The sequence below is a fragment of the Trichoplusia ni genome, chromosome 15 (genome assembly GCF_003590095.1).
Source record: "Trichoplusia ni isolate ovarian cell line Hi5 chromosome 15, tn1, whole genome shotgun sequence".
Lineage (NCBI taxonomy): Eukaryota > Metazoa > Arthropoda > Insecta > Lepidoptera > Noctuidae > Trichoplusia > Trichoplusia ni.
This window is the reverse complement of record NC_039492.1, coordinates 10,070,972-10,093,502: the sequence shown is the minus strand read 5'-3', so window position 1 is coordinate 10,093,502 and position 22,531 is coordinate 10,070,972. Positions and strand designations below refer to the sequence as shown.

General features: G+C 40.7%; 3 protein-coding genes and 1 long non-coding RNA gene across 8 annotated transcripts; 2 read left to right on the top strand and 2 right to left on the bottom strand.

Moving 5' to 3' along the window:
* Positions 1 to 109: 109 nt before the first annotated feature.
* On the bottom strand, positions 110 to 1,358 carry LOC113501029 (transmembrane protein 138-like). The gene is made up of 4 exons (XM_026882006.1): positions 1,051 to 1,358; positions 863 to 935; positions 602 to 773; positions 110 to 369 (listed from the first exon to the last, which is right to left on the bottom strand). Exons 1-4 carry the CDS (start codon positions 1,176 to 1,178, stop codon positions 263 to 265), a joined length of 480 nt encoding a protein of 159 aa, XP_026737807.1. The 5' UTR covers positions 1,179 to 1,358; the 3' UTR covers positions 110 to 262.
* Positions 1,359 to 1,820: 462 nt separating this feature from the next.
* On the top strand, positions 1,821 to 4,109 carry LOC113501028 (NKAP family protein CG6066). Its single transcript, XM_026882005.1, has 5 exons — positions 1,821 to 2,468; positions 2,791 to 2,929; positions 3,110 to 3,330; positions 3,516 to 3,783; positions 3,860 to 4,109. The coding sequence occupies exons 1-5, from the start codon at positions 2,117 to 2,119 to the stop codon at positions 4,029 to 4,031; spliced, it is 1,152 nt and encodes a 383-aa protein (XP_026737806.1). The 5' UTR covers positions 1,821 to 2,116; the 3' UTR covers positions 4,032 to 4,109.
* Positions 4,110 to 4,190: 81 nt separating this feature from the next.
* On the bottom strand, positions 4,191 to 11,036 carry LOC113501027 (receptor-interacting serine/threonine-protein kinase 4). 3 transcript variants are annotated; one of them, XM_026882002.1, is made up of 9 exons: positions 10,623 to 11,036; positions 9,229 to 9,301; positions 8,227 to 8,809; positions 8,009 to 8,068; positions 7,670 to 7,740; positions 7,442 to 7,598; positions 7,078 to 7,304; positions 6,788 to 6,979; positions 4,191 to 5,000 (listed from the first exon to the last, which is right to left on the bottom strand). In XM_026882002.1, exons 2-9 carry the CDS (start codon positions 9,289 to 9,291, stop codon positions 4,824 to 4,826), a joined length of 1,530 nt encoding a protein of 509 aa, XP_026737803.1. In that variant the 5' UTR covers positions 9,292 to 9,301; positions 10,623 to 11,036; the 3' UTR covers positions 4,191 to 4,823. The 3 variants fall into 3 exon arrangements, with proteins under 3 accessions (XP_026737803.1, XP_026737805.1, XP_026737804.1); XM_026882004.1 differs by lacking the exon at positions 10,623 to 11,036 and adding an exon at positions 9,951 to 9,973; XM_026882003.1 differs by lacking the exon at positions 10,623 to 11,036 and adding an exon at positions 9,720 to 9,908.
* LOC113501030 lies at positions 10,247 to 20,828 on the top strand. Of its 3 annotated transcripts, XR_003401252.1 has the most exons (5): positions 10,247 to 10,647; positions 14,475 to 14,568; positions 14,653 to 14,824; positions 14,936 to 15,094; positions 18,359 to 20,828. It is a non-coding gene; the product is annotated as an uncharacterized LOC113501030 (long non-coding RNA). The 3 variants fall into 3 exon arrangements; XR_003401250.1 differs by lacking the exon at positions 18,359 to 20,828 and having other exon boundaries at positions 14,936 to 16,198; XR_003401251.1 differs by lacking the exons at positions 14,475 to 14,568; positions 18,359 to 20,828 and having other exon boundaries at positions 14,936 to 16,198.
* Positions 20,829 to 22,531: the final 1,703 nt, after the last annotated feature.

Genomic DNA, 22,531 nt, shown 5'->3' with positions numbered 1-22,531 from the left:
TCTGTAAATAAATTGAATGAATTTATGTAGTTTCTTTATTAAAGTAACATATTTTGATGACTTCTCTCTAACTGTATGGTTTCAAATTACGAATAGTAAAACACAATTGTTACTTAATGGAAACATGTATCTTTTATTAACTATAAAGTACATTTTTGTTTTCAGTTTCCTTATCCATTAAAATATTAAAGCTGCTATTCCTATTGAATGTATTATACCCACTTTTAAATAGAATCCAATTGGTTAATCCATGTCCATCTGTTTAATGAGTTTGAAGTTGCTGATTGATCCAGTCTATGTCTTCATAGAATCGAGGATCACTGACACGAAGTGCTGCCCTCTTGTAAAAGAAGTAGTACCAGGGTGACACTAGAATATGAAGCAATAACTTAGTAAGATTAGAGCTGGTAAGCCCCAATAAAAATAAAGAACTAAAATTACATGCTCATGAGAGAGACAAGTGGAAGAAGGGTGGGGGCCTTTGCCCAGCCTTGGGACATTCCAGGCTAGTAATAGTAAAAGGTTAAATTAATTCTATTTTCTTGCTCTATTAAAAAGTCGAGATTTGTAAACATAATCTCTATGATTAGTATAAACTTACAGCATCTTTGTAGAGTGAATAAGAATATGAGCATGGGTGTAGAGACCGATTCAGGATCGGCCCACTTCTCCAGGAGCCACACGGCGTGCAGCGTCACGCTGGCGACGATGTAGGCCGCACACACCGAGCCCGCCGCGCGGAACTTACGCACCAACACCTCCACTAGCCCGGCCTATCGACACACAACACACATTTTACATGTAAACAATAAAACTGCTTATTACCTCATGGTATACTATGGTATGTTAACTAGGTACTTACCTGAAATAGATATGTAGAAAAAAATGTCATCAACATTGTTGTAATGGAAAGCACAAGAAATAAATCTTGAAATCTGTAAACAAAAAAGAATATGGATTACTTAATTCAGAATGAACTACATCTCATTAGAAATTCGAAAGGAACTATAAATAAACAATCTTAAGTTTGTACGGCTCCTCATAACTTACATAAAAAGTACCAGTAGTCCATCGCGGCTCTTGGGAAATAAACTAACACAGTTAAATATTAGATCACAAAATATAAAAATGAGCTGAAAAAATAAACAAAATGTGTATCTGGGTGTTGATAACTTCATTTTCACATTCTAGGTGAATAACGTTACATTAAAAATGTTGAATTAATTTCTTATTTCTCTGTCTACGCTATCACCTCACCGGAGACACCGGATGACAAGTTGTTGTATCAAAAAACTAATCTGTGTGTATCAATAAGGCTTTGACTATGACGTCATTAATACATTTTCAATGTGTGACGTTTTCTATTGTTTTCATTTTAATTCCTTTACGCATGGACTTGATTCACATTGGTCAGTTTTAAAATGATGTTGTAAAAGTTAAACAGGAAATAAAATTACGATATTTCTGTTTAAATTGAGAACTTTAAAAAGCATATTAAGTTTATAAAGAGTCTTTCCTATTTAAATTTGCAACTTATATCGAGTTTATATTTTGACTCGATATTGTTATACTCGGATGGATGGACTCAATACTATACTCGGTCGGCCGGAGTGTTAGCTCATGATCAAGCACTCCGGTGTGTTCCGAAATCGGATTAATACATGTGAGTAAACAGTTGCATAATTTACACGAATAAATTTAAAAATACTTAGTCTGTGGTAGAACTTATAACGACTGGCAATGTTGTCCTCGCGGATGTTTATTTACTCTTTGGTGAATTTGACATTTTGACAAATTGACATTTGACATAATTATACTCGATCGTTGACTCGCGCTGGAACCTGGAACTCCTGAGTCTTGAGTCTGGTGCCTCTGTTTTTAGTAGTTTGGTTTTGTTCTCGTTTTTAACGTCGTGTGACTACAACTCAAAATACATAATATATGTGAGCGATGTAGCTTTCTCCATATTTTACTTAAAAACAAAACAGGAATATCGGATTACTGTCCGACAGTTATGTTCATTACCTATCCACTCTAAACAACAATTTAATTTCTATAAACTTATGGTGACGTGAGCAGGGTATTTACAATACAAAAAGTGTTGAATTATACGAGAATGGGCGGAGATGGAGACCGTGCCCGCTACAAAAGCCGCAGTCACGAGCGCCACAGAAGTCGAGACCGATGTCGAAGTGTTCGTGACCGAAGTCGAGATCAAAGCAAGGAACGCGGAGGCCGCCGTCGTAGTAATGACCGAGGAAGAGTAGATCGTAGCCTCGAACGTGGTGCAGACCATGATGCTCGCGATCGTAGCCCCGACTCAAGTAAGGATCGAGCTGGTAGAGATGAACGCGCGCGTTCCCGGTACCACACAGAGAGCGGCGACCGCGACAGGAATCATAGGGACCGAGAGCGTACCAGAGGGCGCAGTTCCTACAAAGAATTTAGTGGTGGCGGTCTTGGAGGAGGTAAGTAACAGTTAATCATAGTATTATGTACTATAAACATGTGCCTTAACACTATACCTACTGGCAAGAATGACAACTTCATGGACAAAACATGAAGACAGAATTGGACTGTGCTGCCTTCTGACTGTGTTCTATAAAGTATTCAAAGGAGTAAAAATGTTAGTGCTTTTTCTTATTACTTATAAAGAAAAAAGAGAAATTGCAAACTTGCAAAAAATCTGCAACCATTACTATGCCAAAAGTAACCTATCGAACTTTTTCTCTGTCCTATATTCATTCTACTATACTGATAACATTGATGTGCGAAAAGTCAAACTTTTAGGTCTTGGAGGAGGCCCTTCTACAAGTGGTCGCTATAAACCACAAGAAGAGGAATTCTTAGATGCACGGCGTGAAGAGAGAGAGAGAATTGGACAAATTGGTGTTTCATCCATTTGGGGAAAATCACCTCTACATGCAGAGTAAGCACAACTATTATAGCCATATGACTGCGTCACCTATTGCAAAATAGTCATTCTATTGAATAAGTAAAATTATATTTCATTCATTATTTAATAGATGCCATTGCAAAATTAATTAATTTAATTTCCAGGCAATTTCTCTAAAATTACATATGTCATATTATTAGAACTTATTTTTAGCTCAGATGATGAACATTCGCAACCTGAAAACTCAAGCAACAGCAAGGAGAAGAAAAAAAGGAAAAAGTCTAAAGAAAAAGATACCAAACAGAAGCTAAAGAAGTTAAAGAAGAAACTAAAAAAAGTAAAGAAGGCTCGCAAAAAAGCCAAAAAGAAAAAGTCTAAAAGCTCCAGCAGTGACTCTGACAGCAGCGAGGAGGAAATTTGGGTTGAAAAAGGAAGTTAGTATTGTTATCAATATAATTGTTTCAGGAGAATTAGTTCAACTATAAATTCAAGTATGAACTCGATCTTTAATCAGTCTTATGCTTCGATTTATTTTATTTGTTTGTGTATACATTGTTGTGTATTATAAGAATAATTATTATTTGACTACCTTGCCTCAAAAATTTGACTTCAATTGTAGAAGAACATGAAATCGAGACTATAAGAGATTCCAAGCTGTCTAAGAAAGGCGAGGAAGAGCTGGCTTCGGAGGCGTTCGGACCTACGCCGCGCGTGGGTCCCGCGCTCGGCCACAAGGACTTCGGGCGCGCCTTACTGCCGGGGGAGGGCGCCGCCATGGCCGCCTTCGTGGCCGAGGGCAAGCGCATTCCGCGCCGAGGGGAGATCGGACTCACCTCTGACGAGATCGCATCATATGAGTCTGTCGGATACGTTATGAGCGGCAGCAGGTGACTATTTCATAACCTCAATTAAAATTCGGTAGTGGTACGTATGAATGAGTTGAATAATGGAAATCATTTTCAGACACCGTCGAATGGAAGCAGTACGTATCCGCAAAGAAAATCAAATTTACTCAGCAGACGAGAAGCGTGCTCTGGCGGCGTTTAGCAAAGAGGAGCGCGCCAAGCGAGAGAATGCCATCCTGGCGCAGTTCCGCGACGTGTTGCAGGCGCGCACGCAGCGGCGTGACACATAGCACCGCCGCAACGTCCACATCATGTCATGTTGTAAATAAAGACACTTATGAGAGTAAATTTTTATTTTAAATCACAAATTTACTGTATATGAGATGATTTACTATATTTACAGACAATCACTTAAAGTGCTCTAAAGCTAGTGTTATAAACAGTTACGCTATAGAGAGACATAAATTTTTATTCATACAGGTTTACAAGAGTGCCAAAAAAAAAATGAAAGCAGCAAGACTATTGAAAAGATTTTTTTTTCGAAGAATATTATTTCCGTCTTCACATAGGAGGACAGAGTATCTTCTTATGTCAAGATATTGAATATATAACTATTGATTTGACAATGATCGAATTGTGAAGCTATTCTATCCTTATGTAATTATTACGTAATTATACACGTATTTGATATCAATATAATTAATGTTAATGTAACATAATATGGTAACTTCGAAGTTCATCCGAAATTTTCGACTGGGAGTCACTAAACGTAGTTGGCGCTCAAGCATTTTTGGGAGATGTCCGACAAGGGATTATCAGACGAGTCACAACACTGCCGCCGCCAGCCGCGCCCGGGTGGCCTAGAGCGGGGGAGCGCGCTCGTAGTGCGCGAGCCGCTTGCGCGCCGAGCTGAGCTCCCGCGTGGCGGCCGCCAGCGCGCGCTGCGCCGCCGCCAGCCGCGCCCGCGTGGCCTAGAGCGGGGGAGCGCGCTCGTAGTGCGCGAGCCGCTTGCGCGCCGAGCTGAGCTCCCGCGTGGCGGCCGCCAGCGCGCGCTGCGCCGCCGCCAGCCGCGCCCGCGTGGCCTAGAGCGGGGGAGCGCGCTCGTAGTGCGCGAGCCGCTTGCGCGCCGAGCTGAGCTCCCGCGTGGCGGCCGCCAGCGCGCGCTGCGCCGCCGCCAGTCTCAGGCGCAGCGCCCCCGCGCTGTCGCCGTCTGCCTCGTCCGCGCCCGCCGCCGCTTCCGCTGTGACCTCCGCGACCGCCTGTTGGGACCACGAGCGAGCGATGTCACTTACTTATTATTATTATTATTTATTTATTTTTATTCGTTAAATATACAATTACAATATGTAGTGCTCCACAAAACCGGTTTATCGGTTTGCCTGTGGACGAGTCGCAATTTAGTTAATTTTACACATATATTATACATATAAAAGTTATACACATAGATATGTATTTACATATTATTTAACAAGTACTTTTTAAGTCTCCGTTTGAATTTGTGTTTATTTGTTTCTTGTCTGATATCTGCTGGCAAACTGTTCAACAGATATGGTAAGCGTTTCTTTAATGTTCTGTCGCCGTAATAGTTAGTGACTCTAGGAACGTCAAATTTACCAGCAGACATCAGGCGCGTGTTGTGGCCAGTGTTAACCATTGATAGGTTGTGCTCTTCTTTGCCATGCTGATTTACTAATAGTAGATATTTATGTTTGATACTAATTGGTAATATTTTACATACTTTAAATAATTGTCGGTAGTCGTCTTTATATCTGTTTTTTGTCTTTTTTGATACTAATAGTTTAATAAATCTTAATTGTAATGATTCTAATTTGTCTATGTAGGTTTTGAATGTTAAGCCATAGCTGTCGAGAGCATAATCCATCACTGATTCCACCAGAGAAAAATAAAGACACCTCAATGTATTAACAGGAACCTTATAGCTTAGATGATAGAACTTACTTAGCAATATTCTTAACTTACTAGCTATATAATCAATATGTTGAGACCAAGAGAAGCTTTGATCTACTTTTACACCGAGATATGTTACAGAATTATCAATTTCTATGGGTTTACAATGGCAATTTGTTAGGTTATTATGTATACATAGGTATTCATGCGCAATCAATTTATTCAGGGAAACAGTAAGCTGTGAATGTGGTGAGCGAATAATTAGGCATTTAGTTTTTTCTGAGTTTAAAACAATTCCGTTGTCGTGTGACCATTTAACTACAGCATTAATGTCCTGTTGTATTAATTGGAAGATTTCATTTACGTCGGTGCCAGCCCGCATCGCACATAAATCGTCTGCGTACATATATGCGGAACAGTGTCGCAGCACTCGGCATAGGCTGTTTACGTGCATAAGATAGCAAATTGGGCCAGCTCCCGATCCTTGCGGCACCCCGCTGCTCACCGGCACCCTGTCGCTCAGTGCTTCACCCACCTTAACACGGTAGGACCGGCCCGTGAGGTAATCTCTGAACCATTGGTTCAGGGGTTCTCCCACGCCGACCTCCTCCATCGCATTTAGAAGTGTGTTTTTATGCAGAGTATCAAACGCTTTCTTATAATCAAATGTTATAATGACAACAGTTTTTTTTATGTTCTAAATAATTATTAATTTCGTCGGTAAACTTTGATAGCAATGTACCCGTACTTTTTCCTCTTAAGAAACCATGTTGACTATTGTCTATAATCTGATTACGATGTAAAAAATTACTTAACTGAATCACAATACATTTTTCCATAATTTTGTCTAGACTTGATAGTATGGCTATGGGTCTATAATTCGACATGTTTTTATAATCACCTTTTTTGTGTATGGGACGTACTATTGCTTCTTTCAATTTATCGGGAAACACATACTTACTAACAGACAGGTTTACTAATTTGGCTAAAACAGGACTGACTTTGTCCATCACCAGTTTAATGTCGGACATGCGTATGAGATCAGAACCCGGTGACTTGTTTCTACTCATGTTTTTAATTATACATTTAATATCACAAATGTTGCAAAAGCATTCGATGAGAAAAGTTAAGAACGCACCTCTGGGCGCGGACGATCGGCGGCGCCGGCCAGCAGGCGCGACAGGTTGCTCTTATTCATGATTATCTTCACGGAGCGCGGAGCGGCGCTCGCCGTCGCCTGAGGACTCGCAAGCCGGGTCTTGGCCTTCATCGGTACTATTTTCGACGGAGAGATTATTTTAGCATCCGGATGTAATTGCACGAATTTCACCTGTTTCAAACATCACAATTGGAATTATCGTCTGAATAAGATTAGTGGAGACCGTAGACCGTTAGAGAAAACTGTGTCATAAAAGCATGTTCTCGAACCTGTATGTCTTGAGGGTTGATTATCTTTTTAACGGGAATTTTTTGGGCTTCTTTGGGCACGGCGAGTAATTTGTTGTTGAGCGTGAATATTTTCACTCCAGGTTTGGGTGGAGATTTGACAGGTGTGGCCGTGAGGACCATGCCTTTGGCCTGATTGGAACTTGAAGCCGACTTATTCACCACCGGCGGAGATGACTCGCTTTCTTTTAACATCAGTTTTCCAGCATCTAAAAATAAAAAAATAATGAGGACATAAGTCGGTACAGTGAAGTAAAGTATAAGCGTTTGTGTCGTCGGCCGGCAGCAGCGTGATGCCGTGTTGCCGCAGCGGTGTGTGTGTGTGTGTGTGTGTGGTGGGGGGTACCGGAGAGCACGACGGTGCGGCCGCTCTGCAGCGCGCTGAGCACGGTGCTGCCGTCGTCGGCCGGCAGCAGCGTGATGCCGTGTTGCCGCAGCAGGGCCGCTGCTCCTGCCGCTCCGCCCGCACTCCCCACACTACTCACGCCCGCCGCCGACGCCGCCTGCCATAATGAAATACATAAAGTAAACAAATATAACTTTCATAAGCTATTTCCAATTACTTGAGACTTGCCTGTGTCTTGATATCAGTTTTTACGACTCTTTCAGCTGGTTTTGCCTTCGGAAGTTTCACTTCCTGGATTCCTGAAAAACGGTCGTCTATTTGCAGTCCATATACTTAAAATCATTTTATTTATTTTCAAACTAGTGACCCACGTCGACTTGCGGGGTATTGTGACTTGTCTCGACGTGTAGGATACCTTTGTATTAACTATTTACAGCCCACTACCACTACCCACGCCAAGGGCACGGCGTGGGCATATTTCGGACTCTCGCCGACTAAAATCACCCGGGTTCCTACATTTGCCTAAGCCAGAGCCGGTCTAAAAGATATATATTAAAATATGCTTACTTTGTACGGCATCGTAAGTGGGTATTTGAGGTTCTGTTGTAGTTTCTTCTGCTAATTGATCTGAAATCAGATTTTATCTTAATTTTTCTGTACAATGATTTTAGTATGTTTAGAATTAATAGTGAATGTTAAGATGTAACAAGAAAATTAACAGCTTCGTTTATATCTTTTACCCTTAACTGGCGATGTGAGCTAGGATTTGAAAACTATGCACTGACCGTTGACGAGCGCACTGACAGAGCGCGCGGCCTCACGCTCTTTAAGCGCGTCGTCCATGAGGCGCAACAAGTCGGCGCGGCCCAGCTCGGCCGCCAGCGACAGCGGCGTCTTGTGGAACTTGCTGAGCGCGTGCGGGTCCGCGCCGCGCCGCAGCAGCTCGCGCGCCGCCGCCGCGTGGCCGCGCTGCACGGCCCAGTGCAGCGGCGTCATGCGCAGCATGTCGCGCACGTCCACGGCCGCGCCCGCGTCCAGCAGCAGGCGCAGCACGCGCGCGTGGCCCTCGCCGGCCGCCAGGTGCAGCGGCGTGCGCTCCACCTTGGTGCGCGCGTCCCGCGACACGCCGGCGCGCAGCAGCACGGAGCACGTGTCGGCGTGCGCGTTGCCGGCCGCCAGGTGCAGCGGCGACGTGCCCAGCCAGTCCGTGCTGAAGGGCGCGCCCTTGGCCATGAGCTCCAGCACGGCGGGCGTGTCGCCGGCGCGCGCGGCCAGCAGCAGCCGCCGGCCCAGCTCCACGGCCGCCGACGCCGCCGCCACGCGCGCTCCTGCGCCTCCGCCACTCGCCCCGCCCGTCGCCGGCTGCGACTGCCACACCCACGCAACATTCATGATTTTAATTCAAAACTGTTTTTAGTTATATACCCGTAAACACATGTGATTTATGCTTATAGAAAGTATATATTATTATACAAAAAATAGTACATACAATAGAGTAGTCGAGAGGGCTTATCTGCCAGTTTATTAACTAAACGAGGTTTGGATCATCCAAATAGTGTATGTAGAGGTCGTTAAGATTATTTATATTTAATGCATCATCATGATTTTCTTCCCTACATCATGACACATCTACCGGATAAGCCAGTACTAATTTTAATGTCCTCTGGCTCTCACTGGCTCTCCGTAGCATAAATCTAAATCCTGCCATATTCACTATTGGTTTCTTTAATATTTTATGCTAGGTCTTCAGTATTTATTCAAATAAACTAATAAGTAGTTTGACTCACACTAATTATCTGAGGTGTTGTAATCCGCACCACCACATCCTCGGTGCAAAGATCTGAAGTCATTTTGGCTCATCTAAAATTATTACACATATTTTGCAGTCTTTACAAGTATAATAAATGGTATCAAATTTTTTAGTCCTCTTTTTTCTAATTATTCTTAGAAATCAGTAAAAAGAAAACCTGATGAGGAAATCTGCATTCAAAATTGAAATTAACAAACCGCAGTGCATGAGATCTGCTCAAACCTGTGTGGAAATAACCCTGCACCCACCAATGGAATGTTGATATTGTCTTATTTACATACAGGAAATAGTGAATATTTTAATGGGTTATTTCTCTCAATACTGTGCATAGTACCTAATGTAAATATATGCTTGGACTGCATCAAGGGACAACATTGTTGTATGTATTTAAAAAAAGCAGATATTCTGAAGTATTATGAAGTAGCTAATGGAATTAATTATTTTAAGTGACAATTATAACTTACACACCTATAGCAAGCATACTACTTAGTTTTCAGGAATATCAACAATATTGTAAATATAGCTAAGACTAAGCTATAATGGTCATTGCTAGATGAGATTTTAGTACTGATTTAAAAGATAGGAAGGTCACGTCTGACTTTTGTAGTAATAATCTTAATATATATAAATCTCGTGTCACAATGTTTGTCCTCAAGGGACTCCTAAACCACTTAACCGATTATAATAAAATTCGCAAACCGTGTGCAGTTCGATCCAACTTGAGAGATAGGATAGTTTAAATCTCAAGTTATAGTCGCAATTTCTTCTAACCTCGCGGACGAAGTCGCGGGCAACAGCTAGGTATTTCTTAAAAATTGCATATTGCTAGTCATTATCAATCAATCAATCTTGGCAAGTACCGAATATAGGTCTAGCATACGAGGCAAACGAGAGGAGTAGGTAACTGGCACTAGCACAAGCACAGTATTCATTTATTCCTCCGTGCGACGTACGTAGCCGTACGCAATAATTATTGATAGAATGATTGTCTAAAACAACAAAGAATGAGTAACGCAAAAGATTACAATCTATAGTTCCAGAGTTTAGTAATTGGAGAAGGAACAAAATTAAGGGGTCAGAATCGCTTATGGAGTGATATTCAATCAAAACATATTTATTGTCATTATAGTTATCGTATATGGTATCATTAGACATATTTTCATAGGTATAAGAAGAATGATTAAATATCACAGTTCGCGCTTTTGCGCCTAAATATTATTGATTGAAATTTAACAGGATAAGGATGTTCGACTCGTTGCTAAAACCATGCCGTCGACCGCCATAAAACACACTTCCTTTTCCTGTCTTAACGGAAGTGATTGACTGTGTCTTAGATAAAAACAATATCAAGAAGTTACATATTGAACTTACCGATCTCTTATCATTTATAATACGGGTAAGAACTTAATTATTATCAGTCCATATTGGATTTCATGAAAAAGTGTAAACGTCAACAGAATCTATTCGTTTTAGTAGAGGTAACAACGTTGTCTAGCGCGAAAATAAACGTCAAAACTATAAGGAGTAATCTTAGACTTGATTGTTGTAACTACTAAAATTCATGAGAATTAAATTGGGCTCCATAAACACTCAATTTTTTCTTTTACAAGATTAAAATAATGCCATTTAAATATTTATATTTGAAAAAGTACATTATTTTTATAGGTTATTTAACATTTGGTTTCTAAAGGTTGGTATCGTACGTAGGTTGTCTTAATTATATCAACTATTCTTTATGGTGACTGCTGTTCCTATTTTTTTATTTACTGTTAACAAAATTAAAATTTAAAATTGTAATTAAATTCGTAGAGGCAAAATTTACATACATCAAAATACTAAATAAAAGATACATGCCGACACGTATGTAACTGGTTGTGGAGCAAGTAAAAATACTGCGACCCTATGTTTTAGTCAGAATCTGCATTCTCGAAACGTAATAGGTACAAGTGATCAAATAGAATAGTGACAGTATCTATCAGTTTCTGTTCGGCCAAGAAACTAATGTTTTTTTTTTGTGAAAGCAACACCACGTTTTCGTGTCATTTGTTTTATTTATCTTCAATAGATGGCGTAACTAGTAACATCCATATTTACTTTTACATTACACGGTTTACACTTGCCAATAATAATATTGTGCTGACTGATGCCTAGGTTAAATTATCTCGAAGTAGTTTATATGGATCTTACATCGGAACATTTATTCGCACCTATAAGCTATTAAATTTGTTCCGGCCTCTTGTGGTTTAATTAAAAAAACAAAGAAATCAAACTCTTGCCGTTCTAAGGGAAAATTTTAAATATATCTCATTAATAATATGTTTATTTTATACTTATTTTACAATGAAATGAATATTTTGTAAAATAGTGTAGAAGTAATTTTCCTTACAGAATAATTTCAACAGATTGGCGTTTTTGACCAGTCTAGCCAGCGAAAGATGTACAAAGTCAAAAAATCAAATTCAAAAGCTTTTATTTGTAGGCCGTTTTCTAAGCACTTTCAAAACGGTACAATATTGACTATATGTGGTCCAAAATAAATAAGGGAAACCTTTACTGTGCAATTAATACCTACGTGTACTAACAATGAGTTGATATTTGACAAGTATTTTAATCAGTCGATTTATCTACAATATTTCCGCCACTTTCCTCTAAATTAATATTATCTTAAAGAAATAAGAATAATATATGTTTAAATAAAAGAAATAAGAATAATCAATAATAAAAAAATATTACTTAACGAGAATTATAATAAGTCACCTTAAATAATATAAAAGTATCAATAAGTTTTCATAAAACCTACTCTGAAAAATTAGTATTTTTTCAGAGTACGTCGTGTTGTTATAATCACTACATATATTATAAAACAGAAGCGTTTTTTTGTTGAGATGGTAATACTTATCAAAATCAAAATAAATACGACATGTATTACATTTTTCTAATATTAAACGTTTATCCCAAAGTTTTTTTTACTACGATGCAGCGACGATGGTATGAATCCTTATCAAAGTAAAGGACGTTTAAGAAATTCTGTGGCATATATTAGCACTGCTCCCGAGCGAAGCCGGGCCGGGTCGCTAGTAATAAATAAAATTGTCTCTCTATATACATATATTAGTGTATAGTCTATGGTTTTCATCGTATAACATTCAGAGTTTTAGGTAATCAAAAATAAACCTATGTCTAGAAGCACGAATTCATAGTTCATACAATCAAAATCACCACAATACATATATTCTACACGTCATATTAAATATGTACATGAAATTATTTTTAAAGAAAAAGTGGCTTCTGTGAAGTTGGAATACAATACAGTATTACCGTGATGTATCTATATTTCACAAACTATCTAATTAGTTGGAGATATTGGAACTTCTCATGAAGGTCCTTACTTAATAAATTATTTTCGCCTTTTTTCTAAACTCGAGTCAAAGATTATTCCTCCTACAGGCCAAATTAAGGACGTCGCAGAATTTTATTCAACCGTTTGATGCAAGTGTATCACCAACTATGCTAGAAATCCTGATGATGGTTTGTCGCTGTTTATAGTTTTTAGGTTACCAACTTGTTCTTATTCAACTGTCTGTTTGTTTCGTTTCTGCATTCACTTTTTTGAGATTTGTCTTTAGTAATGTTAGACAAGTTATAATTACTATAGGTAATTCATGTGTATCCTATTCTATGCATGCACGCATGGTGGGAATTTGTTTTTATGATGCTGTAGCTTCTACCCGCGGCTTTGCTCGCGTGGTTGTGAGTTATCGCTAAAAGTATATTGTTAAAAATAATAATTAATAGAAAAAAGTAATAAGTAGTTCCGTGGTCAAAACGTTACGGAGCCCTGAAAAGCAATTATTCAAAGATGTAGCAAGCCAACAGCGAGCCCCGCCACAAGTCTCAAACCTCGATAAATCTCGATAACCTAGATTCACACATCTTTCAAAATGAGACATTTGCTTATTGGACATTTGGACGTTATTACACGTTTCTGTCCGTACACTTCTAGTTAATTTTACGTTTAACGACGAAACGTATTTATACGATGACGTGATAAAACGGTTGTGTCATCAGTCATGACATCTTAAAATAATATATTATCTTAGGACGCTACGTAGGTACTCATACGTCGTATGATTTTTTATGGAAAATTAGTTGGTCGTTTTGGGGAATCGGCTCCAGTGGAAGTGTCCGCGAACGTGTTAAAAAGTTGAGAAATATACGTTCAGAGCAGGCAGTAAAGATGCTTGCCGGCTTACAACGAACTTGGCAATTGTTTCGATGTGCCTTTCCCTCGGGGATTTGGCGCTAAGGCTGAGCAAACAGAACAAATGCTGCGGCTCGTATATAAGACACAGCGATAGCTAACCTGCGGCTTGCGGCGGAACGCGTAGCAGCCAACCTTAATTGCTTTGTACCGCTTAATCAGATCCCAGCGATACTACCAGAAAATAACGGGGCACTGAACAATCTACGTTGCTCAGACTCTCCCACCCATTAAACGTTAATCGCAACATAAACATGTAACACAAGGATATTTTATTACTTCTCTAGCTTACTGGAGAACCTTTTGGACGGCAACAAACAAATGAGGAATTAAAAATGTAAATGTCACTGCTCATCTTTAAAATTGAATTCGGGGTCAAGATATCTATACTTTTGGCATTTGTAGAAACCGAGAAGGTATGGGGTTCGTGCCAAGAGTGGTGTGTTCGTGCCGTCACGTAACCATTCCGCCGACTGCGGACGTGATAACCTCTACTAGAACATATCTTGTAACACATTTTGAGTTCGTTGCAGTCTTACCTTGTTCCGATACCCGTAAAGTACGGTGTTGTGAGACCCGACTTCGAACAGAACTGGCAATGTACTCAAGGCACGGCATGCGCTCCGCAAAGAGAAATGTGTGGGGTAGAAGCGGGGCGCGTCGAGTTATTTGTCTAGATCGCGAGGAATGCAACTATGGCCGGCATTGGCGGCAGACATCGCACGCCAGAGCCTCACCTCCGGCACTACTCGTTCGCACCTGCATACTATACTACGTATGTTGAATGAGATCGAGGGATAAGGTTTGCTAGATAGATTTAATGAGAGAAGCTTCCTCAACAGCAATGAGGCCCTTTGTCCGCCAAAGTGAAAAGGAGAGAAGAGAAAAGAGGATGTGTCTTCAATAAAAAAATAGATTCGGTATAGCTTAGCAGAATTCATCATTTTATGTTTTTGTTTTAGTGTATTAGAAAACTATCATTATGTATATTCAATAAAGGTGTTGAAATAAGAAAATAAGTTTAATAAGGAATAAGCTACGAACCTGCAACGATAGGTAACAATATAGATATATTTTAGTTTATGAATAAAAATTGAACTTTGAATAAGTATATAATGATGTATGCTATGTTCCTTTTAGTTACGATGCTTGCGTGAAGTTCTGAAGAGCGGAGGGGGGCAGAAGAGATGGGACCGCGTGGCCTCACACTGTTTGGCTGGGCTTCAAGGCCGCCACCGATGTTCGCTTCCGGAGTTAATCACTACCAGATATATCCTCCTGGAGTGCACTACTTCAGCCAGATTCAAACAGTGTATGTTTGTGACACACATTCTGCCATGCCGATGCACTCTTTTAGACTCACCTATTAAAACACATTAATCCGTATCTTATGTAAATATCTCACGGCGCTTACCTCTTTCAGAACTTCAAAGTGGACATCACCGCGATCTGCTTTTGATCACCAATCATTTACATCAATACTTTATTTTTGAGAATATATGGACGTATAAAAGACGCAGAACATTCAGAACGGACACAACTACTTGACTGCTCGCTCGCCTTAAACGTACATCTACAAATGGTAAATGCGAAAATTCTTTATCTATTAAATATTGTGATTTGATTTCACGCGAATACGATCTTATTAAACACTCACATTTTCAAACTCATTGAGGCACTTTCTGCATTTGTTCGAGCGAGGTGCGCGTAAACAGATGACGTCAAATGTATAATGGTTATGGAAATGACAACCTCTCTAAGTGGTGCTGTGGACCGCTGCACTGTTTGAACACCAGAACAAATGTAAAGCCAATAACGGATTTGTCACGTGACCTAACAAATAACTTATCCTCCCGAGCCTGTTCGTGAATACCCGAACCTGTCCGTGAATAACCTCGACGATGCTTATCTATGTAGGACACTAACGAGATAATATCTACTGTATATACATATTTTTTGTTGTCTATAAAATATGTGCAGTCAATAAAAGAGCTTCGCACGGCCTCAAAGTGTGCAAGCTAAAAATATCAAATAATTTATCGAAACCTTTCAGTTTAGCGCAGTATAGGTGAGTGAGTGTTTCGTCTGGTGCACTTGTTCAGATGGAGTATTTTTGGTATATTTGAGCAAGGCCTTGACCCAGTGGGCGCGCGCCGGTGCGCAGCAGGCCTGCTCTACATGCTGGTACCGGGTCTATCTGCGGGCCATTATATTCAACGCACACAACAACACAACTTATTAGATTCGAGTGATGCGATAAATACTTTGCTCACACCACTAATTAAATAAGAAATTTCAAACTCGAGACCCATTTGCTAGTACGAGTATTTCATTGCATTTTATGCACAAAGACTTGAAAGTGGATTGCTCTCTCACTGTGAATTTGTAAATAGCAAAGAGAGAAAAAATGGCCGTAAATCCATGTATACTTTATTATTAAATGATGCCACTGTTTACTCACGCGTAGACATCAGGGTTGGCCGACAAGTTTCGGACCCAATCGGAGTTCTCAATCACGAGCTGGCGAGGCGGGCGGGCGACGGATCGAATCCCGCCGGCAATACCGATACTTACGCGTGAGTAAACCGTTGCATCGTTTAATAATGAATCATTCTCGTTTATATTTTGTTGTAATAAGAAATTATCCAGATTCAGAATGTTATGTAATCTAATTAATTTCTAAATCTTAGCCTACGTCTTTCACTTATTAGTGTTCCGCCATTACTCCCTACCCTTGTCTTTCACACTATCCCGCTCTCACTCAGTTAACAGCCTTGACACTCAGTTCGTTCATCCCCACATTTATATAAACTTTGTCCGTTGAACTTACTTCCTGGGCCTTCGTGTATATTTGTGGTACTTAAGTTTTTCCAGTTAACAAGGTTCAGTGTAATATTTTTGTGTGCGCTTCATAACAAACAAGGAACATCGCGGCGCGTCCGCACAACCTCGCTTATCATGAAACTCTTTTGTTTTGCGCGACTTCCGAGTAACCTGCTTAAGAGTAGGCTCATTAGCTCTCATTACGCATTTCTTGTTTTGGGCAGTAGGTGCGTGAATCTTTGAAAAACAATTTCTTTGAATCCGATATAAATGTTAATGAATGCTTTTGAACCATTTGAACAGTCACAATTAAATCGTCTGACTATGGTTATAGTGGTAGTGGCTACAGTGACAGGTGACTTTGTCAGGGATCATTAATAGACTGTATGAAGGATTGCAACGCATTTCATACACCGACACAAAAAGGCGGGTGACGTAGCACGGCGGTCCAGGTTTAGTCACTAAAAGTCTGACACTACCCATTTCCTCCCCCGAGGGAATTGGTGTCCATGAGGATTCCCCCGACTTACCAAAAAAAAAGGGATCACATATAGATACATAATTGTATAACCTAAATACCACGTCATCATCGAATAGCTCTGAAAGTGAATTCTTAAATTAATTAATTTAATTATGTGAAAAAGTGCTTACATAAGTACCTAATCCCTTTAGGTGGATCTTCTTTTGAATAGTTTCCAGAATAATAAAACGGATGTAAGTTTATAGGGCTAATAACTCTTATTCTATAGTATTTTAGCTTAATATATGCTTTAGACGTAAAGTGAGTTGTCTCATGCTAAGTCGATGTTTAACTATTCACAGAGCGTTACTCCGTTATTAGATTGTGTAATGCACTGTTTGCGTCCCTCCCAGCATAATGTTAGTAGTCAGCATTAAAGGATCTCATACTCGACTAAACGCTTATGAATTTAAAAAGCCTATTTACTGGATAATATAAATGTAAATATGAAATGTCATTCATAAGGAGAGCTCAGGGCGCGCGGGCGAGCTGCGAGCGTGCTGTGTGAGTTGGCGGGAGCACCGGGTGGCGGTGACCGGCAAACTTCGATACTCGTCAACTGGCTTGGATCCTTAATTACAGTACATCAGCACATCACTCGTACCTACGTGCGCTCCATTTCTAAGTTGCGATAGGTAACTAATTACAATATCAGGAAGTGTGGTTAACTTGAAACGGTACACCATTTATTAAGGCAGTGCGGAAGACGAGGGTGAGAGGGGGAGAGGGGGGGGGGCGAATCGCTGCACTCGGCAGTGGCGTTGAGGACCGGAGCACGGGGAAATCAAATTACCGATTGGAAGTCAGAATATCAGTATCAGAAGTCGAAGATTAGTTTAGCATATCCGAAAGTTGTGGCCGATCTATCGTCGACCGAACCTCGCCCCACCTCCAGCTCACTGCTCGCCTCGCCACGCGCCCCGCGCCCCGCTTGCGTCCGCTCCACCGATAAATTAACAACTATGTAGCTACGGATGCTATGATGCTACGATCGTGAACAAGTGCCGGTGGTTTAAATATTTTTTCGCAGAAATAGTTTCACGACAACGAAATCTCTCGTCCCTGAATAAAAATGTAAAATAATTGAAAGTCCGTTAGTCCCAGCATTTCCATGTTTGGAGTTTGTTCATCAATATTGTTTTGAAGCACGTTCGGGTATCACTAATCTTCCGACGTATTAAAAAGCCTGTGTCAAACTGGCATGTAACTATCATAAAATAACAAGTCTCGTAACGTTTCAGTTACTGTACGCTATATACATATTTTTGTAGCCGACTTGTGAAACTTCTGCATGTGGATTTTGTACCATGTTACATTTTTGAACGCCATTCTTTTTGTAGGGTTTTCTTTTTTTGCGGAGATAAAGTATATCTTGTGTCTACGCTACGGGTATTCTCAAGACTGATCTCTGAACGACAAATCCATTTAACTCAATTGTTTTTCAGAAAATGATGACGTTTTCTCTTTAATACAACAAGTCAACTATTGTTTTACCTGTTCCAGCATACGATGCATAGCAATGGCTGGACACACCCACAGATCACACGTCCCTGCGGGTCGGCGCTAGTCGCCGGAGAGTTCACTCTAGTTGTGTATGTACAACTAATGTTTTGGCGATCACTGGCAGAGTTTCTGTAGATAAGAACTTGCCTCGCCTCGTAGTTAGTGTACCTATACGTCGCAGGCGGCAGGAACTCGTGCTCCGGTGATAACTAAATGTGTAAACTTTTTATAGCAGTAATCTTGATTACAAAATACGAAACTAGGCTGTGCTTTTATCGACAATAACTTGTCTTCTGCCCAAAACAATATGGTCCAAAATACTAATTGACTTTGATAAAATTAAAAATAATAACAAAATAAATATTTATTCTTAAATATCCCTAATAGTGATGACTTGATAAACTCACTATCAGGACGGTGACCTCTAAGCCGGCTGTAACAAGTTGCCTTCTTAATCTCGTATTCACTCTAGCCATAGTACCAGGAGCCTAGCGACTCTCTTTTAACAGTTTTTATTTTCATACAGCCTACTCCATTTTGTTCCAGAGTAGATCTGACTAGATCACTAGTTTATGTATTCGGTTTCTTAGAGCTAATAATAAATGTTGGGATTTTTAATAGGAAAGTAAGCAATATAATCTTAATCACTTAGAACTTACTGACTTGTTTTTAATTCTGCTGAGCCGGCCGCGCGCAAGCGGGAGAGGGTCGCACCCGTGTCATATCAAACTTACTTTGTATTCATTCCCCTATTTGTTTGCTTTACAATAATTAACTTCTTAAACATTGCTAGTTAAAAATCACACGAATGCTCAGTGAGGTGTTCGCACGGAATGTAATGAACGCGTGAAAGTGCTCGGAGTGTCGGAAGCCTGGCCGCGCTCAGGATGCGCTGTGCTTCCAAGTTTGTGGGTACCTCCCTCCCCCTACCCTCTCACACTACTTGTCATGACGGTCATACCACACTCAATACAGTTATCGTGTTTAACGATGTCGTGGAAACTCGTCGCAACCTCTCAGAGAAGTAAGACATTCAATTATTCAGGTGTGTCGAGGGGAGCGAAGACTATTTTTATATCATAGAAACATGTACCAGCCTACTTACCTAACGAAGGAAGAAAGTAATTCTGAAACTGCGAAATAGACGAATTTGGAATCCCTTTATCAGCAGATTGTGTCCACTTGTTATAAGATAGGGATATTCGAAAGATAAGGGCGGCTCGGGCTCCGTGTGGGGCCGGCAGCGGCACCAGCGCCGCGTATCGCGCGCTCATCACTTGCTTCACAGAATTTTACAATTAAGGTAGTTAATCTAACATGAGAAATCCTTTTGATTCAATACTTTCGAACCGAGAGCCGCGCCTGGCTACAAGTCCCAGTAAGGTCATCACTTTTAATTTCTGCGCTAGATTTTAATGGTTTGTTAATGGTAAATGCTTATGATCAAAAAGAATTAATATGGAACAAAAGTCGTTAAGAATGCTTACTAACTTCTTGTAGATGAGGTATTCGTTTTAGTTATACACGATTCTCGTCACAAGAGTATGCTGTTTAAGTAAGCTGGCAATAAAACATACGTAACGCGATCCAGTGCCTAACAAACAAGTATGAGAATGCGGTGCGGGGCGAGGGGCGCGGGGCGCGGGGCGGGCGCTGAGCCGAGCGGGCCATGCCGCGATTGTAATGTAATTATGTCTGTTATGCCGGCCGATGATGGAAAACGTTTCACCTAATTCTGGGGACCCTTTTCACGAAATCTGTTTAAATTCTAATCAAAATTTTACAAACTCGTGATGGCTCGAGAAATAGCCTTTATCAAAAGGCATTAACGTTCAAATATTGGGAGCATGGAGCTATGTTATTGTGCCAGCTATATCATGCCTGCACTGGATTCTATTAGTCACGGAGCGCAACACAGCTGCGATCCTTTATTTTCAAGATGTTACTAACGTAAAATTTAGCAAAGAACACTTTATTTTCCTGAAGTGATTTTGTCAGAAAAGTTATTCCTTTATTTGTATGCCGGTATGTGGTGCGCGAGGTGCGACGCTCAACTCTTAGCAGTTTAGTCAAGCGCCGGTCGAAGCAGATCCTTTTATGTTTCATTTATGATTCAGGGCGCGGCGCAACCTTCCCGCACTAATGTCGAGCCCCCCCCCCCGCCTCGAGCCGGCCTCGGCTGCGCCCCCTTCTCGCCCGCACGTGTCACCCACGTTACTGACCTCCGCGGGAGCTCTTTTTATACCACAGATTAAGTTGTTAAGGGCCGCGGCTTCAACTTGTCTCGTCATCATACTTACCGGAAGGTCACAATATTTACACATTATTACGCTAAATTTTTACCTCATAACGATGACATAAATTTATTAATTTGAGTAAGCCCAACAATCCTTGGCCTTTGCGTGTATGGAAAATACTATTGGCGTATTGTAAAGAACAGTCTCCGAATGTACTCATACTAACAGTTACAATGTCGTTAAGGTACGGATCAGACACCCAGCTAGCAGCGCCAGCAGGCACATGTTGGCGGCGCGCGGCGGTCGACTCTCCGGCGCGGTGCGGCGGCGGCTGGCGCGCGGCCCAACTACACATCTTCTCTTATTTTCACATCATTGTCGACCGATAATCCACTAGCGATCCACCTCACCAGAGTCCACCGCGTTGTCTAAATTGTACTATGTTTGCTACGAATGCTACAGTCGCTACGGTGACTACGATCGCTGCTACGGGATTTCGGGCGTCACTCACCGGCACTCACATGTGACGGCATCCGTGCTCCCTTGATCCGGATTATCCGAGGATTAAGGACGCTCCTAATAGACATAATGGAGTTTTAGTAGTCCGCGGAGCACGTGTAACGAGTGTCGCCGCTCATACATGATGTACGCGACGCCGCCCGACACCGACTCCCTGCTGTAGCGCTCTCATTGAATTGTAAATGTCATAACTTGCTAATGCGCAACTTTACAAAGTAGTTAACACTCAACTCAGTATTCAATTAAAATTGGCTGTTTATAAGTATATATTTATACATTCATACATATGCTGCTTAAATGATCTACCGCAGTGTGTTCCAGCTTCTGAGAGAGCTGATTTCTCGCGGGAAATTCAAGAATCGTACATTAATATTCCAAATCGTTGTTTGTACGTACATAGACGACTAGGTCGACGGCGCGCGGCGGCCCAGGAGCTGGCGATCCTAAATAATGCGGGGCAATCAGGGATGATAGATAGCGTCTGATTCCGCTTTACATATCAGCATAAATGCCGCTCCACCGGCCGCCAGCTCGCCACTTCGTAAACAAGTGACGCGAGTTATTTTCATATTCGGTGTAAGACCAGCGAGAGCGCCCTTCGCCTTCGAGCTTCCATCAATAACGGCCCGTCACTGGCTGTCAATGTTCGTGCTTCAGAAAAAGCTTTTTAAATTTACCTTTTATAACGTTGTGGTAGTTACTATACTTCGCTTTTGTATATTAGTAACATTAGTCCAGCTCCAGTAGCAAGGTTTCCAATTAATGCTTTAATTACTTTTGTTCTTATGTTTATTGATGAAATGAATAAAATTTTCTTCGCTTTTATACATCAGGATGAAATAAATATTTTTGGATATTCGCTGCTTACATTATTGGTACCTTGTCATGTCCAAAAGGTAAATTTTGTGCGGACAGAGTATACCTTGCATTGCCATATTCCTTAGGATATGAATCGCTACATTAGTAGCATGAAATATAAACGACAAGTTTTAGGTCTACCCGGTGTCATTCGGTAATACTGAATGTGTAAAGTGTATTTAGTGACCTATTATCCCTGGTGAACCTATAAAGATACTCGTTTGAATATTTGTGGGAGAAGTTGCTCAACATGATGAGCAGTTTTAGTTCCCTTACAATTAACGTCCCAAGCGTCTGATGTGATTTTCTAGAAGCCCAGTAAAATCCCTAAAGATTATGAACTCATACTTTTTAATAACCTCACAATATGTAGGCTAATTTATTTAGAAGATTTGAAAATCTGATGTCTACAATATAAATAGCGAATAAATAGTTGTTTTCTTTCAGAGTATTGTGTTGATTTGAATTACATCGACATCGTCAAATATTGAGGTGCTCATAACGTTTCTTTGTTTATTCTGTAAAGCTTCAGGTATTTGGGTTTGGTGATATCTCTCTC